The 18,896-nt window shown below is 41.9% G+C and overlaps 1 protein-coding gene and 2 non-coding genes across 4 annotated transcripts; all 3 read left to right on the plus strand.

Annotated features, from left to right (window-relative positions):
• Window positions 1–12,451: 12,451 nt before the first annotated feature.
• Window positions 12,452–18,762, plus strand: RPL5 (ribosomal protein L5). Of its 2 annotated transcripts, none has more exons than XM_007533277.3 (8): window positions 12,452–12,584; window positions 13,676–13,745; window positions 13,826–13,941; window positions 14,823–14,957; window positions 16,241–16,443; window positions 17,369–17,546; window positions 17,862–17,950; window positions 18,601–18,762. In XM_007533277.3, the coding sequence occupies exons 1-8, from the start codon at window positions 12,582–12,584 to the stop codon at window positions 18,698–18,700; spliced, it is 894 nt and encodes a 297-aa protein (XP_007533339.1). In that variant the 5' UTR covers window positions 12,452–12,581; the 3' UTR covers window positions 18,701–18,762. The 2 variants fall into 2 exon arrangements, with proteins under 2 accessions (XP_007533339.1, XP_060058056.1); XM_060202073.1 differs by having other exon boundaries at window positions 17,369–17,543.
• Window positions 17,199–17,295, plus strand: LOC132541598 (small nucleolar RNA SNORD21). The gene has a single exon (XR_009552733.1). It is a non-coding gene; the product is annotated as a small nucleolar RNA SNORD21 (small nucleolar RNA).
• LOC132541606 (small nucleolar RNA SNORA66) lies at window positions 18,248–18,380 on the plus strand. The gene has a single exon (XR_009552739.1). It is a non-coding gene; the product is annotated as a small nucleolar RNA SNORA66 (small nucleolar RNA).
• Window positions 18,763–18,896: the final 134 nt, after the last annotated feature.

Below are 18,896 nucleotides of genomic sequence, written 5' to 3' on the forward strand. Positions count from 1 at the left end.
CCAGGAGGTGGCGCAATGGATAAAGCACTGGATTCTCAAGCATGAGGTCCCGAGTTCAATCCCTGGCAGCACATGTACCAGAGTGATGTCTGGCTCTCCTTTCTTTCTCATAAACAAATAAAATCTTAAAAAAAAAAAGGAAAGGATAAAGAGGAGGGGAGGGAGAGAGGTAGGGAAGAAAGAGAAGAAAGGAAAAGAAAAGAAAGAAAACTATTTTACAGCAGCTTTCTGACGGTGCTCTCCTCTGGTACACACTGCAAGTGATAGGAACTACCCAAAATTGACTGTAATTAATGTATGTCCACAAATACCTCACATAAAATTAAAAGGTGAATAACTCAGAAGAAAGGTTCTTATTATATACAGGACACTTAGAAATCAGGGACAGTGCAGTGACTTAGCAGGGAGCGTGCTTGTCTCGCCATGCCTCAGGTCCTGGGTTCAATCTCCTGCTTTACAGCATGGACAGGAACACAGGAATTCTGGATGTGATGACGCTAAGATAGAGACCAGAGAGCCACTCCCTCCTTTTTTTTTTTCCTTCCTTTTTTATTTTTTTATTTTTATTATTTTTTGTATTTAAGAAAGGATTAATTAACAAAACTATAGGGTAGGAGGGGTACAATTCCACACAATTCCCACCACCCAATCTCCATATCTCACCCCCTCCCCTGATAGCTTTCCCATTCTCCATCCCTCTGGGAACATGGACCCAGGGTCATTGTGGGATGCAGAAGGTAGAAGGTCTGGCTTCTGTAATTGCTTCCCCGCTGAACATGGGCGTTGACTGGTCGGTCCATACTCCCAGTCTGCCTCTCTCTTTCCCTAGTAGGGTGGGTCTCTGGGGAAGCTGAGCTCCAGGACACATTGGTGGGGTCTTCAGTCTAGGGAAGCCTGGCCGGCATCCTGATAACATCTGGAACCTGGTGACTGAAAAGAGAGTTAACATACGAAGCCAAACAAATTGTTGAGCAATCATGGACCCAAAGCTTGGAATAGTGGAGAGGAAGTGTTAGGGAGGTACTCACTGCAAACTCTAGTGTACTTCTGCTTTCAGGTATATATTTTGCAGTAGTTTACGGATACGTGTGAACATATGCTCTCTCTCACAGAAACTGGTGTATATCTAGGTTTTGGGACTTTGTTAGAAAGTGAACCACCTGAGATGAAATTAGAGTATACTATGAAAGGAAAGGTCTCACCCGAGTAATGAAGCTGAAGGGTTGTCATTACACACGTGAAGTCTCTGGACACAGTCTGAAGTGAAGCATGTTGAGGTGGCAATCGTTGTGTTGGTTAGGTTGTGATCAGCAGATGCAATATTATTTGATATGGATTGGGAGAGGCATACGGGAAAGTGGGCCCTATCCAAGGGTTCCAGGACTGGGGGAAGTAGAGGCTCTATAGTGGAGATGTGAGGTTCCTGCTGTCTTAGGGTTCAAAAAGCCAATCAATAGTTAATGTTATCATCACATTATTTGGTAATTGGGTTAACTTTGAAGACTCCTTTTGTTAGGGTTTGCTGTACAGTACCCAGTATCTTGTATATAGCTGTGCTATTGGTTGCTTCTGATCTACTTGGTCTAGGCTTTTGAGAGAGTCCGCATATCAATTACACAGCCTATATATTGAAAAGATTCAGTTTGTGTTTTGAAAAACTTCGAGACATACAATTAATTTTCCCCCTCTCGTATTAATTAACTAGTGATTTATATGACTACATTTTACTAGGAGTGTACATAAACACCATTCCCACCACCAAAAGACTGTGACCCATCCCTCCAACCCACTCCCACCCCCCACTGGCCCAGGAAGCTGCATGTCTACCCCTCACCACAGGGTTTTTACTTTGGTGCCCTACTTACAATTTGATCAGGTCCTGCTTTTAGTTTCCCTTTCAGATCTTCTTACTCAACTTCTGTTGATGAGTGGGATCATCCCATACTCATCTTTATCTTTCTGACTTAGCTCACTTAACATAATTCCTTCTAGCTCTGTCCAAGATGGGTCAGAGAAGGTGGGTTCATTGTTCTTGATAGCTGCATAGTATTCCATTGTGTATATATACCACAGCTTTCTCAGCCACTCATCTGTTGTTGTGCACCTGGGTTGCTTCCAGGTTTTAGCTATTATGAATTGTGCTGCTATGAACATAGGAGTACACGCCTCTTTTTGGTTGGGTGTTATGGAGTCCTTGGGGTATAACCCCAGGAGAGGAATTACTGGATCATATGGAAGGTCCATGTCTAGCCTTCTGAGAATTTTCCAGACTGCTCTCCACAGAGGCTGGACCAATTTACATTCCCACCAGCAATGTAAAAGGGTTCCTCTGTCCGCACAACCTCTCCAGCATTTGTTGCTGCTGTCCTTTTATGCTGTGTTGAGTATCAAGCCCAGAACTTAAGACACAGTGCAATCACCTCCCTGACCATTAGTTTAGTTCCTTTAGAAGAAATGACTGTAGACTCTGGAGAAGGAACATGGGAGGCAGTACTAAAGATGACATCCAGAGACAAAGTAAACATTTCCCCCTGAGATCTTATAACCTTAACTTTAAAAAAAAAATTAATTAATTAATTTATTTATTCCCTTTTGTTGCCTTTGTTGCTTTATTGTTGTAGCTATTATTATTATTTTTAAAGATTCTATTTATTTATTAATGAGAAAGATAGGAGAAGAGAGAGAAAGAACCAGACATCACTCTGGTACATGTGCTGCTGGGAATTGAACTCTGGACCTCATGCTTGAGAACCCAGTGCTTTATCCACTGCGCCACCTCCCGGACCATTGTAGTTATTATTGTTGTTATTGATGTTGTTGTTGGATAGGACAGACAGAAATGGAGAGGAGGGGAAGACAGAGATGGGGAGAGAAAAAGAGACACCTGCAGACCTGCTTCACTCCCCTGCGACTCCCCTGCAGGTGGGGAGCCCAGGGGCTCGAATGGAGATCCTTGCCGGTCCTTGCACTTAACCTGCTGTGCTACCACCCGACTCCCAACTTTTTTTTTTTTATTGCCATCTCGGTGCCTGTATGACGAATCCACTGCTCCTGGTGGCCATTTTTGTTGTTTTTGTCTGTTTCATATGATAGGGCAGAGAGAAATTGAGAAGGAAAGGGAAGATAGAGAGGGAGAGAGACAGACCTGTTTCACAACTTGTGAAGCATCCCACCCTTCCCTCCACAGCTGGGGAGTAGGGGCTTGAGCCCAGGTTCTCGAATATGGTAAAATATAACCTTAACCAGGTGCACCACCACCTACCTGGCTCCTATCCATCGCTTTTTAACATGAGCCCAAATACAGCTATTAAATATATATAGCTCCAGACATAGCAATGTAATTGCTGCTATAGTTATTTTTTTAAAGATTTTATTTATTTATTAATGAGAAAGATAGGAGAGAGAAAGAACCAGACATCACTCTGGCACATGTGCTGCTGGGGATTGAACTCAGGACCTCATGCTTGAGAGTCCAAACCACACACTATAATTATTTTATAGTTCCTCAAAATTGTCTTGATTAGCATTCCATATTGTAACTTTGAAAGGTCTTTCTAATAATCTTTCACACTCTACATAAACTTTTTTTTTCTCTTCAGAGCACTGCACAGCTCTGGCTTGTGGTGGTACTTGGGATTGAACCTGAGACCTTTGTTGCCTCACACATAAAAGTCTTTTTGCATAATCATTATGCTATCTCACCACTTCTCTACATGCACTTCTAAAACCATTTCCCATTCCCCCATTCATATTTCTTTCTTTTGGGGACTTCTGTGACTATCTTGATCAGTATAGTACTGTAGCTATCCCTCAATTTCCTAGCTTGTTCCAAACACCAAATTTTGGAACCTATCTGTCAGCATAGAGTTTTAGCCAAAAGTCTCAGAGAGATACTCACAGAAGTGAAATAAGCTCACAGCCAGCACCACACTATAACTTACTAGTCATGTGAATGAACCACCATGAATCTGGGTCTTATGGACCCAGTTGAAGCACGTTAGCTGATGCCAAATGGAAGAGATGAGTTCATCACATTGAACTCTGTCTAAATTTCAAAGTAATTTATAAGCAAAAAAAAAAAAAAGAGAGAGAGAGATTATTCAAGTACATATGTATTCCGGTAAATTATTACATATTAATTGATAAATGGAATGATTAGAATAGATGATCAGAGATTATAGTGTGCCTGCTTAATGTTTTATTAACTCATTCCCTTTTTTTCATAATAAATTTTGTTCTTCAGAAGTAGGGTGGTAGCACAGCTGGGTAAATGCAAGGACTGGTGTAAGGATCCCGGTTCGAACCCCCAGACCCCTACCTGCAGGGGAGTAGCTTCACAGGCAGTGAAGCAGGTCTGCAGGTGTCTCTCTTTCTCTCCCCCTGTCTTCACCTCCTTTCTCCATTTCTCTCTGTCCTATCCAACAACAACGACATCAATTAAAACAATAATAACTACAACAATAAAACAATAAGGGCAACAAAAGGAAATAAATAGGGCAGGGGAGACAGCATAATGGTTATGCAAACAGACTCTCATGGCTGAGGCTCCTAAGTCTCAGGTTCAATCCCCCGCACTACCATAAGCCTGAGCTGAGCAGTGCTCTGGTGTTTCTCTCTCTCTCTCTCTCTCAAAAATAAAATTAATAAAAAAGGAAATAAATAAATATTAAAAAATATTTTTAAAAAATCCTTTGTTCTTCAAGTTAAGTAAATAGCAACTGTCTTCTCCCTGCTTTAACAGAGTGCCTTTAGTAGGGAAAACAAATCAACAAATTTATAATTGCTAGGTGGTAATAAATGCTATAGGGAAGGGCAGGAGATAACTCACCTGGTAGAGCATGCATCTTATCATTTTCAATGCCCTGAATTAAAATCCTGACACTTCCCCAGAGCACAGGGAGTGGAATTTCCCTAGATTTCTCTCTGTCTGTCTGCAATGTTAAAAATGAAAGAATTTATAGTCAATCACATTTATATACTTTTCCCATATCTTTTCCCTGATCCAGCTTTCTGGTCCTTTTTCCAGCCATGACATCATCTCCCCAGACAATAACTTGGATCCACCTGCATGTCAGGTTTCAGGCTCAGGGGAAAAAATAAACAAACTAGTATAGCCACAGGCCCTTTGGAATATAACTAAAATATGCCTACTAGCTATCTACAAAACAGAGACACCCTGCCCCCAACTCTTCATTTGCACTATTCCAGCCTTTAGGGTCATGATTGAGCAGCAACTTGTTTGGCTTTGTATGTTAACTCTTTTTTCTTTTTTTAAAATTATATTTATTCCCTTTTGTTGCCCTTGTTGTTTTATTGCTATAGTTATTATTGTTGCTGTTATTGTTGATGTCGTTGTTGGATAGGACAGAGAGAAATGGAGAGAGGAGGGGAATACAGAGAAGGGGAGAGAAAGACAGACACCTGCAGACCTGCTTCATCGCCTGTGAAGGGACTCCCCTGCAGGAGGGGGGCCGGGGGCTCGAACTGGGATCCTTATGCTGGTCCTTGCAGTTTGCACCACCTGCGTTTAACCCGCTCTGCTACTGCCTGACTCCCTGTTAACTCTCTTTTCAGCCACCAGGTTCCAGATGCCAAACAGACTTCCCTGGACAGATAACCCCACCAATGTGTTCTGGAGCTCCGATTCCCCAGAACCCCGCCCCACTAGGGGAAGAGAGAGGTGGGCTGGGAGTATGAATTGACTTGTCAACGCCCATGTTCAGCAGGGAAACAATTACAGAAGCCAGACCTTCCACCTTCTGCCTCCCAGTTCTCAGCAACATCGCCCCGCCAGATATTCGTCGGGATGCGGCATCATCTAAGTTCATTTCCCACGTCTACGCTCGACCGGACCTGCCAATAGACGCGGATATCTTCGCCCACCCTGTCCAACGCTTGACGTCTCGTCACCCAATCTGGTCCCCTACGCCTACACTGAACTTCTCTGTTCCAGTCTCTTGGAAACAGAGTTGGCAGTCAGCTGAGGTAAAGAACAAACACCTCATCACAGACCCCTGCAAGCGTCAACCCGGCTTTGACCTAGCACGTTATGATTGGGCCCTCCTCAGTCGCTATCGAACAGGCCATGGCCGGTGCACCGCTATGTTCCATCGCTGGGGAGCCAGAGACGACCCGAACTGCCCCTGCGGCTCCAGACAGACTATGACCCACATAGTCAACGACTGCCACCTCTCCAGATTCAAAGGAGGTCTCGAAACTTTACATCAGGCTCAACCTGACGCTGTTGACTGGCTACGGAAGAAGGGCAAACGCTAGAAGAAGAAGAAGCCTCCCACAATGACTTTGGGTCCATACTCCCAGAGGGATAAAGAATATGAAAGCTATTCGGGGAGGAGATGGGATACGGAGTTCTGATGGTTGGAATTGTGTGGAGTCGTACTCCTCTTATCCGATGGTTTTGTCAGTGTTTCCTTTTTATAAATAAAATATAAAATAAAATTATTGTGGTCCAGGAGGTGGTGCAGTGATAAAGCTTTGGACTCTCAAGCATGAGGTCCTGAGTTTGATCCCCAGCAGCACATGTACCAGAGTGATGTCTGGTTCTTTCTCTCTCCTCCTATCTTTCTCATAAATAAATAGTTTTTTTTTTTTAAATAACATATATGTGCTCCCAGAGGGATAGAGAATGGGAAAGCTATTGGGGGAGGGGGTGGGATATGGAGATTGGGCGGTGGGAATTGTGTGGAGTTGTACCCCTCCTACCCTATGGTTTTGGTAATTAATCCTTTCTTAAATAAAAAATAAAAATTAAATAAATAAATAAATAAATAAATAACATATATGTGGTCCAGGAGGTGGTGCAGTGGCTAAGAAACTAGACTCTCAAGCATGAGGTTCTGAGTTCAATCCCTGGCAGCACATGTACCAGAGCGATGTCTGGCTCTTTCTCTCTCTCCTCATATCTTTCTTATTAAAATAAATAAATAAATAAAATCTTTTAAAAAATAACATATATATATATAGTTTTTTAAAAAAATTATATATATATAATTCTGCCCCAAACCAATGGAATAAAATAAGCATGAGGTTCTGGCACTGCAAACAAAAGTGTTACATGGAGAAAAAGCAGAATAGGTGGCTGAGCACACATGTTACAATGTGCAAGGACTCGAGTTCGAGCCCCTGTCCCTACCTGCAGGGGGAAATGCTTCGTGAGTGGTGAAGCAGGTCTGCAGGTGTCTCTCTCTCTCCCTCTTTATCACCCTCTTCCCTCTTGATTTCTGGCTGTTTCTATCCAATAAATAAATAAAGATAACAAAAAGTAAAAATAAAAAGAGAAAAATCTGGATACAGAAAATAGAGAGTGATAAAATGTTCCATTTTAAGTGGAATGGCATGGAGGGCTGGCAGCGGTGCCCCAGTTAACAGCACGTATCACCATGCTCAAGGTCTAGGGTTTGAGCCCCTGCTCCCCACCTGCAGGGGTACACTTCACAAGTGGTGAAGGAGGTCTGCAAGTGTCTTTCACTTTCCTTCTCCTGGTTTTTCTCTCTCTTTTATTTTTGTTTGTTTGTTTCTTTTATTTCTTTTTATTTTAACCACAACAATGCTCAGCTCTGATTTATGGTGGTGCAGGGGACTGAGCCTGGGACTTTGGAGCCTCAGGCATGAGCGTCTCTTTGCATAACCATTATGTTATCTACCCCCTCTCTTTCCTTCTCTATCTCCCCACCCACCTCTCTCAATTTCTCCCTGTCTTGTCAAGTAAGTAAATTAAATAAATAAATAAATAAATAAATAAAAAGGTATCTGGGAGCCATAGATTTCTCGTGCAGGCACCATGCACCAGCAATAACCATGGTTATAAAATAAATAAACTGAATGGTACAAAAGTACTTTCTTTTAAAATTTTTTTAAAAGATTTTATTTATTTATTAATGAGAAAGATAGGAGAGAGAGAAAGAACCAGACATCATTCTGGTACATGTGTAGCCAGCTGAATAAGGGCAAGAGACTGGCATACTTTAAGAATGACTCTTTAGTCACTATCAGGCCACCCCATCAGCTAGGGCCCCATTTGGAGAGTCCTGAGATTCCCAAACAGACATGATGGGCCTAGACCTCGAATAAATCCCTCTCTCCATTGTTACAGGTCATTTCTATCAGGAACAACAAAATAGACCCCTTTGTGGGGCTCCATAGGACCTTGCCCTCAACCTGGATCAACAATGGTAGAGAATATTCCATCCTCCCTTCAGAGGATGGACAACATACTGTATGCTACACCTGAGGAAGATGGGTCCTGAAATTGGGGCAGCTTGGAATGTTCCTACTCATGACCACAGAATGTGAGCTCAGATCTACAAGGATGCAGAGGTCACATAGGCTCCTAAGCTGATTATGGGCCCCAGATCACATCAAATCGATGGGGTTTACAGTCAACAATATTTATACCCCTTTCCCATATTAGGGAGCTACTCTCTTCCCTGATCCAGCTTTCTGGTCCTTTTTTCCCCCCCGCGATGACACCCCCCCACACACAATAACTTGGATCCACTGGCATATCAGATTTCAGGCTCAGGGGAAAAAGAAAATAGAAAAAAAAAAAAATAAAAAAACCTAGTATAGCTACAGGCCCTTTGGAATATAACTAAAATATGCCTACTAGCTATTTATAAAATGGAGGACCCCCCCCCCCAACTCTTCATCTGCACTATTCCAGCCCTTAGGTCCATGATTGGCCAACAATTTGTTTGGCTTTGTATGTTAATTCTCTTTTCAGCCACCAGGTTCCAGATGCTAGCATGATGCCGACCAGACTTCCCTGGACAGACAACCTCACCAATGTGTCTTGGAGCTCTGCTTCCCCAGAGCTCTTCCCCACTAGGGAAAGAGAGAGACAGGCTGGGAGTATTGATTGGCCCATGTTCAGCAGGGAAGCAATTACAGAAGCCAGACCTTCAACCTTCTGCCTCCCACAATGACCTTGGGTCCATAATCTCAGAGGGTTAAAGAATAGGAAAGCTATCAGGGGAAGGGATGGGATACAGAATTCTGGTGGTGGGAATTGTGCGAAGTTGTACCCCTCTTATCTTTTTTTTTTAATTTTTATTTATGTATTTATTTCCTTTTCTTACCCTTGTTTTATTGTTGTAGTTATTATTGTTGTTGTTGTTGTTGGATAGGACAGAGAGAAATGGAGAAAGGAGGGGAAGATGGAAAGAGGGAGAGAAAGATAGACACCTGCAGACCTGCTTCACCTGCAGACCTGCAGGGATCCTTCCGCCAGTCCTTGTGCTTTGTGCCACTCCCTTTACCCATCTTATCTTATGGTTTTGTCAATGTCTCCTTTTTATAAATAAAAAATAAAAAAAAAGAAAGTGAGTAGCTGTAAATCCCCAGCTATGGCCATGCAGGAGGCTAGGTACAAATATTTGAAATTTTACTATAACTAAGATTTATTTCGTAAAGTGGCCCAGGAGGTATGGTTAAAGTGCTGAACTCTCAGTCAAGAGGTTCCCAGTTTGATCCCTGGTATTGCATGTGCCAGAGTGATTCTTTGGTGTTTCTTTCTATCACTCTCCTTCTCCCTCTCCCCTTCCCTCTGCCCTTCTTCTCTCTCTCATGTTTATAAATAAATAAATCTTGTGGTCCGGGAGGTGGCGCAGTGGTTAAGGAACTATACTCTCAAGTATGAGGTCCTGAGTTCAATCCCTGGCAGCACATGTACCAGAGTGATGTCTGGCTCTTCCTCGCTCTCCTCCTTTCTTTCTCATTAATAAAATAAATAAAATCTTTAAAAAAATCTTAAAAAAAGAAAAGGAGCAGATTAGAGGATGGTTATGCAAATATACTTTCATGCCTGAGGCTCTGAGGTCCCAGGTTTAGTCCCCTGCATCACCATAAACCATGAGATTTCAAGCATGAGGTTCCTGGGTTGATCCCTGACATTGCACAAGGAAAAAAATTACATAATCAGAAGTAGGAAAAGGGATAAAAAACTTAATTCAAAGATGGTTTAACTTGCTTCACAACTTCTGAGTGTTAAGATGAATGGTACATTCATACATACTTTATACATACTTGTGCCCATAAACATGCAAAACTAGGGTTGGGTTTATTTCCAAGTGGTTTTTTCCTTTCTGGTGTTCTTATTTATTTATTTATTTATTGCCACCAGTGTTGGCTCTGGGGATTGGCTTGTGCTTCTACTTTCAAAAGTTGCTCAATATATGGCACCAAAGTAAAAGACGCTGGGGTGGGTGGGTGGGGAGAATACAGGTCCAAGAAGGATTCCGAGGACCTAGTGGGGGTTGTATTGTTATATGGGAAACTGGGGAATGTTATGCATGTACAAACTATTGTACTTATTGTTGAATGTAAGACATTAATTCCCCAATAAAAAAAGAAGAAAAAAAGAAAGAAGAAAAGAACGAAAAAAAAAGAAAAAAAAGAAAAAAAAAACAAGGGCAAAAAATTAAAACATAAAAAAAAAGTTGCTCAACAGAGTGAATCACAGTTGCTTTTGAAGAGTGTTTCAACATTTCTCATTGTGGGTATTATGGACACTAATCATCACAGAATCAATGTACATTTCCCTCTGTTATATATGGAGTTACAAATCTGAAACCAAAGCTAATAATTCTGTTTTAGTTTAGTGGCAATTATTTGGAGCCACTTAACCTTGTCATCTTGCTTGGGAGACCCTTCTTCCTGTTCTAACACCAAGCAGTTTACATGCTGAATTTTTCATGCTAGATAAAACTCACACCCATCTCCCAAGAGCAGTCTCAAATCACTGGACAAAGTGGATAGAGCTAAAATTCATTCTGAGAAAGGGACTGTTTTCTTTTTAATTAAAAAAAATTATTTATAAAAAATTTATTTATAAAAAGGAAACACTGACAAAAAACATAAGATAAGAGGGGTACAGCTCCATACAATTCCCACCACCAGAACTCCAGAAACCATCCCCTCCCCTGGTAGCTTTCCTATTCTTTAACCCTCTGGGAGTATGGACCCAGGGTCACTACGGGGTGCAGAAGGTGGAAGGTCTGCCTTCTGTTATTGCTTGAAAGGGACTGTTTTGAACTGCAGAGCTGGTAATTTGTTTTCCTTTTCTGGTGAAGACATTGAATTCCTGTTTACTAGGCAAAACAGGATTTATTTCCTGCTGTCTTTGATACCAGATTAAAGACTGAGGTAAAAATTTCAATGCAGAAGGAGGAGGAATGGTAGGTAGTTTAGCTGGCTGGGCTTGGTCTTGACCATGCTGCAAGGATCTGAGTTGATGGTATCAAGATAAGCTCTCCAGAGGGTGGAGTGGTGTTGTGGAATCTCTCTCTCAAGCAAATTTTAAAAAGGGCTGAAGGCAACACTCAGAGGTCGAGGGAGATGATGGCAGTAAAAAGAGGCGGGAAGGAGAGATCAGTAAGTAGGTAGTTCTGATAAATACTGAACATTGGGGCCGAGTGGTGGTGCACTTGGATAAGCGCACATGCTACAATGTACAAGGACCAGGGTTCTAGCCCCCAACCCCTACATGCAGGGGGAAAGGTTTGAGAGTGGTGAAGCAATGTTGCAGGTATCTTTCTGTCTCTCTCCCTCTCTATCATCCTCTTCCTGTTTAATTTCTGGCTGTCTCTACTCAACAAATAAAGATAAAAATATATTTTTAAAAAATACTGAACATTTAATGTGGGCACCGTGCAAAGTGCTGGAGATTCAAAGTACATCTAACAGCTGGGCTCACCCCCGGGGGAGTTAACAGTCTAGAGTGAGCTCAGACCTTCACAAAAGTGCAGGAGGCGTGGCGCAAAGCAAGGATGGGTATGAGGACCCGGGTTATAGCCCCCGGCTCCCCACCTGCAGGGGAGTCGCTTCACAGGTGGTGAAGCAGGTCTGCAGGTGTCTGTCTTTCTCTCCCCTTCTCTGTCTTCCCCTCCTCTCTCCATTTCTCTCTGTCCTATTTAACAAGGACGACATCAATAACAACAACAATAATAACTACAACATCAATAAAAAGAACCAAGGACAACAAAAGGGAAAATAAATAAATGTAAAAAAAATTTTTTTAAAAGTGCAGGAGGGTAGGCAGCAGATTCCCTTGACTTAAGTTGGAGAACAGAGGCAAGGCTTGAAGTGGTGGTAGGGGGGTGGGGGAGAATCTTCACACTTTTCCAGAATGATAGTAGATGGTGAGTTGTAAAGGGGTAAATGGTCTACAGAGCAAATTCATTCTATTTAACTTTCAAACTTTCCCTCTTGCTTCCAAAAGTAGTGAGTTTGTTATGAAAAAAACAAAAAACTTTCTATCATTGTAAACACGGAAAACCTCCTAAATCAAGCCTGCTACTGTTGGCTGCCCATACCTGTCAGATCATCAATCAGGAACCTGGGGAGCTATTGAAGGGAGAAGTCCGACATCTGTCTTCCCACCAGTAGGTGGCAGCACGTCGCACGCCAGATGGTCGGCGCATTCTCTCTTGCACACGCCGCTCACGTAATCATCGGCGCTACATACTGCGCCTGCGCCGGAGTTCCGGTCTTTTCCCCCCCCTGAGCGCAGCTGGGCCTGCAGGTTTGTGCCGAGCCGCGGACGCGGGTTTCTTTTCCGCAGAATGGTGAGTGGATATCTCGAGCTAAGGCTTTCGGGTGCATATGTATTGTGTCTGCTTGTCAGAGCACTAGCCTAGACCCGATCTCACGGGGCCCAGGGATCGGATGGCATTAGATTGCAGCAGCTTCTGCCAAAGTCGGGCTGCCGCTCCCAGCGTGGCCGCCTTTAATGGCTGCCGTCCGGCGCGGAAACTTAAGGGGGGAGGGGTTGACGAAGAGGAGCAAGAGCTGGGGTGGCGGATCGGGGGTCTGGGTGGATTTAAGCTCACCCAGGTGGTCTAGCTGGGTCATGTGAGGGGTTGGTGCATCCTGCTGGCTGCAGCTGCTGCACTGATGGTGGGGACGCCTGAATGAAGAAGTGCTCAGACCCGGCTCCACTGCTGGCCGCTTCGTGAGTTTTCCAAGGGAGCCTCATGGTTGCCGGGCCCTTCAGAAACCCTGTGTGGTTGGGCCTCATCAGAGGATTTTAAGTCAGAGCAGGCAGCCCTCGGAAGGTGTGTGCCGGCCCGTTTAGTCGGAGACCCTCTTCCTGTCTCGCACCCGGGTTTTAATGATTCGGGTGTGGAGGCTTGTTTGCTTGGTTGGTGGGAGACGATCCTTTTTTTTTTTATTATTATTATTGGGAGTAACATGCTGAGGTTTGTGGCACATAACTTGGACTTCGTGTAAAGGTGAGGGGAATGGGAATTTGGGTTTTTCAAGTGAGAATTAAGAGTTCTGAACAGGCTGTCAAGATGTCTTGAGTTGAACCTTTTTATAAAAAGTTAAAGCACGAAGGTTAGTGCTGGTTGATGCGGGGAAGGGAGTGGGGAGTACAGAAAGTGAGCTCTGGTCCAGATTTGATTTATGTCTGGTTTCCGGCATTTTTGCCTCCAACCCCCCCCCCCCCGATTGATTTTCATTGTTATTTCATGAAGTTGACAAAATGGAAAAGTAGCCTCTCTAGATGGTTTGAGACACTAGACTTTGCAAAACTGACAGTTGTGTGAATTCATTTTTCAAGTTGGAGTGTTAACTTTGTTAATCTGAATGTCGATAAAGTATCATAAACTAAAGCATTTATCAGAGTTCTAATAGAGTTATTTTTTTCTTAAAGGGGTTTGTTAAAGTTGTCAAAAATAAGGCCTACTTCAAGAGGTACCAAGTGAAATTTAGAAGACGGCGAGGTATGGTCAGTTTTCCATATTGACAAATTGAGAGAATCTACTTGGCTGTGGAAAAGATGTAAAAACTTTTTCCTTTTCAGAGGGCAAGACTGATTACTATGCTCGGAAACGCTTGGTGATTCAGGATAAGAATAAGTACAACACGCCCAAATACAGGATGATAGTTCGAGTAACCAACAGAGACATCATTTGTCAGGTAAGTTGTGTTCTAGACACAAACTATGGATGGGAAGTCAGGGGCCCTTTTAATTCACTGCAAATTGCTTGTAGCCAAAACCTGATATTTCAAAAACATTTGACTATTTTCCTTTTAGAGGGTTTGAAGTTGGAGTCTAGTAAGTACTTTGAAGGTTTGGCTATCTAGACCTGCATTAATACAATTCATTCACTTTTTTATTTAAGCTCCAATTTATGATGGTGGTCTAGGTTCCATTCATTTTTATTTGAGATGAGGGAGAGAGCAACAGTCTTGACATGTGCTGCAAGGAATTGAACTTGCTATCTCCTGCTTTGAAGTTCAAAGCTCTGTTACTGTGCCACTGCTGAGAGGCAAAAGACCTGGCTTTTAAAGTAGAAATTTTCGGTTGAGATTGACTGAACCTTTGTGAGGCAGGCACACTTACTTGCTTGATCACCTAATATGTTTTGTTGTTGACAAACTAGTCTTGTTTAAAACCAGTTTCGTGATACGAAGGTAATCTCTTAAGTGCAGGTAACTAAATAGTAGGTACCTGGGGCATTAAGCCTAGATAATGTGATTTTCAGAGTGCTGCTCACTAGCTGTCTTCTCAGCTAGGTCTTTTTAGAAGTGTGGAACTACAATATGTTTTACTCAAGTGCATATGTGGTAGTTTCAGCATTGATTTAACCAAATGTATTTACAGTTTCATAGACATCTTTAGTGGGGGTCATAAGCTGTACTATTTATACCAGGTGTAAATACTATAGTAAATGATTAATTTTACTGCACATCTATTGGGTTGTTGGAAAAGTCATGATGCGGTTCACTATGAAAATATGTCAGATAAAGCTGCCACCCCCCATGCAGATGACACTAATCTGTTTTTTCTCTTCTAGATTGCTTATGCCCGAATTGAAGGAGACATGATAGTTTGTGCAGCTTATGCCCATGAACTCCCAAAGTATGGTGTGAAGGTTGGCCTGACAAATTATGCTGCTGCATATTGTACTGGTCTGCTGCTGGCCCGCAGGGTATGTGTATGATTACTGTGTATATTGGGAATAACTCGGCTTATAGTTGTTTGCAAGATGATTTGGACTTGGATAGGAAACCTCAGCTTTGGGCAGAGGGTAGATAGCGTCATGGTTATGCAAATAGACTCTCAGGCCTGAGGCTCCCAGGTTCAATCCCCTGCATCACCATAAGCCAGAGCTAAACAGTGCTCTGGTAAAAAAAATATATATATATATATATATATATATATATATATATATATATATATAGGAACCTCAGCTTTAACTTTAGGGGGAATGCCTGCTGCCTCTTGGCTTGCTTATAAGGACATCATCAGGGAAGATTACTTTATAGATAGGAAGTTTGAGATGCAGTATGTTTTCTAAGAATTTGTACGATTTTCTGTTTTCTGGTCTATTTGTTAGACCAATAGGATGATTATTATTTTGCTGCTACTGGGGCCGAGTGTCTGTGCTCCATTTCTCGTGGGGTTTTGAGAAGGGAGTGAGAAAGGGAGAAACAGATTATTTTTGACTAGTGACCACCTGCATACATAACATTCACTCTAATCCAGATCTTAGGAATCAGTTGAGTGATTGATTGCATTGACAGGCTATGCCTGAAACTTTGATAGGGGTCAGGCATCGGTAGAGTTTTAGCTAGCTTTGCCTGTAGGTGGTAGCACTTCATGGAATAGAAGGGAGAAGTAAATGTGATGGTCTTGTTTCTATTACTGACCTTTGGTATAGCTAATGCTGTTTAGTGTGTGTCATTTAACTGGTTATGAACATGTTTTGGGGGAATTGAACATTGCCAATGAGTGGGAGAATAGCATGGCAAAGCACTGATAAGCTGAAGCCATAGCTAGATGGTGTGTATTAGCAGAGGAGAGGTGCACATTAATGTTTTTAAGAGAAGCAATAAAGGGAAATCATGATACAGGTACCTGTACACAAGACAAACTGAATAACTTTTTATGGTCTTAGCCATCATTTTAAATAGCTTCTATAACACTTTGGTTGTATTACTTTAGTCAAATATGGGGATTTTCTCCTTTGGGTAAATACTCCTATCAAATTCAGATACTATACATTGTAGTTGATGGCTACATAATATAGGCTTGTGGCAGATTCAGAAGCTGTAATAAAAGGACTGCTGGAAGTGGTAGATTTGTCGTATAGGAACTGAACCATCGCAGTAATCTTGGTGGCAAAATTTTACAATTACATAGGAAGAAAATACTTTGTATTAAATGTTTGAATATATTCATAGCTGCTTACATTGAAATCTTTGTTCATAGCTTCTCAATAGGTTTGGCATGGACAAGATCTATGAAGGCCAAGTCGAGGTGACTGGAGATGAATACAATGTAGAAAGCATTGATGGTCAGCCCGGTGCCTTCACTTGCTACTTAGATGCAGGGCTTGCCAGAACAACCACTGGAAATAAAGTTTTTGGGGCCCTGAAGGGAGCTGTAGACGGAGGTTTGTCTATCCCTCACAGGTAATGGTTTTCAGGTTCAGGCCTTTTGCCTGGACTACCAATACTTGCCTGTACTAATTTGTTTGGCAGGAGATTACTGGGTCAATTACCTTGGAGATTACTTGAATCATTTGTGTGATGGTATTTGCTATATAATTATACAGAACATAAAACTATTAAGCATTGCTCTGTCTAATAAAGTTTGAGGATTGAAATGGTTTTGCAACAGGTTTCTAAATTTTTAACTTAAATTGAGATTGTAGCCCCTTGGAGGCTAAATGGGTTTAGTAGGTTGAGTAAATGTTAAATGTATGTTGTTTTTTGAGCTTATTTTAATGACAGTGTGACCCTAATTTGTTTCTGTCTCTTACTACCTTCCCCCCTACAGTAAGTCTAATTGAAACTTTTATAATTTGGGTAGGAGAGCACTTGCAAGTTCCTGACTAGCAGCAGAAAACATTTTCCCCTTTCCTGATAGAGGGAAATGCCTGCAGCATGCCTTGCCCTGCAGGTGGGGGCTATGGACTTGGAACACACACATGGTGACGTGTGCTCTGCCAAGTGTGTCATTGCCTGGCTTCCCATTTAGTGATTTTTAAAGGTGATTTTTATTTACTGAAAACGATTGAAGAGAGAAGGAACCAGACATAACTCTGGTTACATGTACTGCTGGGGACTGAACTCGGAGCTCATCCTTGAGAGTCCAATGCTTTATCCACTGAGACACCTCCCAGACAACGTGCATGGACTTTTCTATTCTGGAAATCACATTAGCTGCCGAGTGATGATATCCCACTAACTGAGCATTCAGTAGTTGGTCCTTTGGTTGCATTATGATGCAATTCATTGTTTCAAGACGGGACTGATGGCAGCTAGAGGAAAAAAAAACTGCTAGTGAACTAATTCCAGTCAGTACACTAAAATGTGAAAAAAAATTGATTTTCAGTACCAAACGATTTCCTGGCTATGATTCAGAAAGTAAAGAATTCAATGCAGAAGTTCATCGGAAGCACATCATGGGCCAGAATGTTGCAGACTATATGCGTTACCTAATGGAAGAAGATGAGGACGCTTACAAGAAACAGTTCTCTCAATATATCAAGAACAGTGTGACTCCAGACATGGTAAACATTTTAATAGTATCAGGTTTCTAGTGTGTAATACTGAGTGTAGCCTTGAAATACTTACATAAGCAGAAAATGTCTTATCTGTAGGAATTTGGGAGAAAACTAAGGCAGCTGCTTGTAGACCCCATAAATGCTTTGTATTGACATTTATCTTCATTTGAGTGGAAGAATATAAATCACCAGATAAAACTAGTTCAGCTTATTTTGGAAATCTGACTTGAAAAGACAAAGTAGAGCAAGTAGTACATGCAGTAATTGATGTTTAGGGCATGTGAAATGAAACCACGTACTGTTTGCTGTGCTTTGTTTCAGATGGAGGAGATGTATAAGAAAGCTCATACTGCTATACGAGAGAATCCAGTCTATGAAAAGAAGCCCAAGAAAGAAGTTAAAAAGAAGAGGTATATGTTTTACTGTTGCGGGGTTTATGCCTTTTTTTTTTCTCTCTTAAGATTTGTTTGTGAGGGAAGAGAGTAGATAACATAATAGTATGCAAAGAGCTCAGGCCCGAGGCTCCAAAGCCCCAGGCTCTAAACCAGAGTTGAGCAGTGCTCTGGGGAAAGACAGAATGTTGAGGGGAGAAAACCAGAGCATTACTGACATGATGAGCTATGTTTGAGGATTCAGCTCTTAATCCACTGTACCACCTCCACGCAGTAGTGTAGTACCTTGTTACATGTCAACTCAAACTTAATGAAGTGCAAACTCGATCACTAACTCTGCATGAAGTTGCAGAAGTGAGGGGAACCAGGTTTGCTAAAGTAATTGTGGTGATAGAAATGTATTCGTCTCAGAAGCTACTGAGGTGGCCTATTCTATCCTAGTACAGTAACTGTCAGTTAACTGCATTTATACTCTAACAGCAATTTACTTTGATAAGTTTTCACATTATGATCTTTGAAATAGAGAATGAGGCTTGATGAGTAGCTAGATACTAACAAGGGCATATATTATAGAACTTGGAATATTTGATCTCTATGTCTTTATAAATTAAATGTTACATTGCTTTTAGCTACAATTCAACTACATTCCCTTTCTTTTGTATTTATAGGTGGAACCGTCCCAAGATGTCCCTTGCCCAGAAGAAAGATAGGGTAGCTCAGAAGAAGGCAAGCTTCCTCAGAGCTCAGGAACGGGCTGCTGAGAGCTAAAACCAAACCATGATTTTTTATGGAAACTTGAGATAAAGACAATAAACTTATTGATGAAGTGATTTGTGTAAAGCTCTTGATTAATAAACTAGAAATAGCCTAGGCATCACACACACAAGAAGAAAGAGTAGCCTTATCCAGCAAAGGTCTGACCATGTTGACTCCCAAATTCATACCTGCTGCTTGGTCTGTTCTT

The sequence above is a fragment of the Erinaceus europaeus genome, chromosome 11, assembly GCF_950295315.1.
Source record: "Erinaceus europaeus chromosome 11, mEriEur2.1, whole genome shotgun sequence".
Classification (NCBI taxonomy): domain Eukaryota; kingdom Metazoa; phylum Chordata; class Mammalia; order Eulipotyphla; family Erinaceidae; genus Erinaceus; species Erinaceus europaeus.

Coding starts and splice junctions, on each gene's coding strand:
- RPL5 (XM_007533277.3), top strand. Junction 14,958..16,240: donor GTCTGCTGCTGGCCCGCAGG/GTATGTGTATGA, acceptor CTTTGTTCATAG/CTTCTCAATAGGTTTGGCAT. Junction 17,951..18,600: donor AAAGAAGTTAAAAAGAAGAG/GTATATGTTTTA, acceptor TTGTATTTATAG/GTGGAACCGTCCCAAGATGT.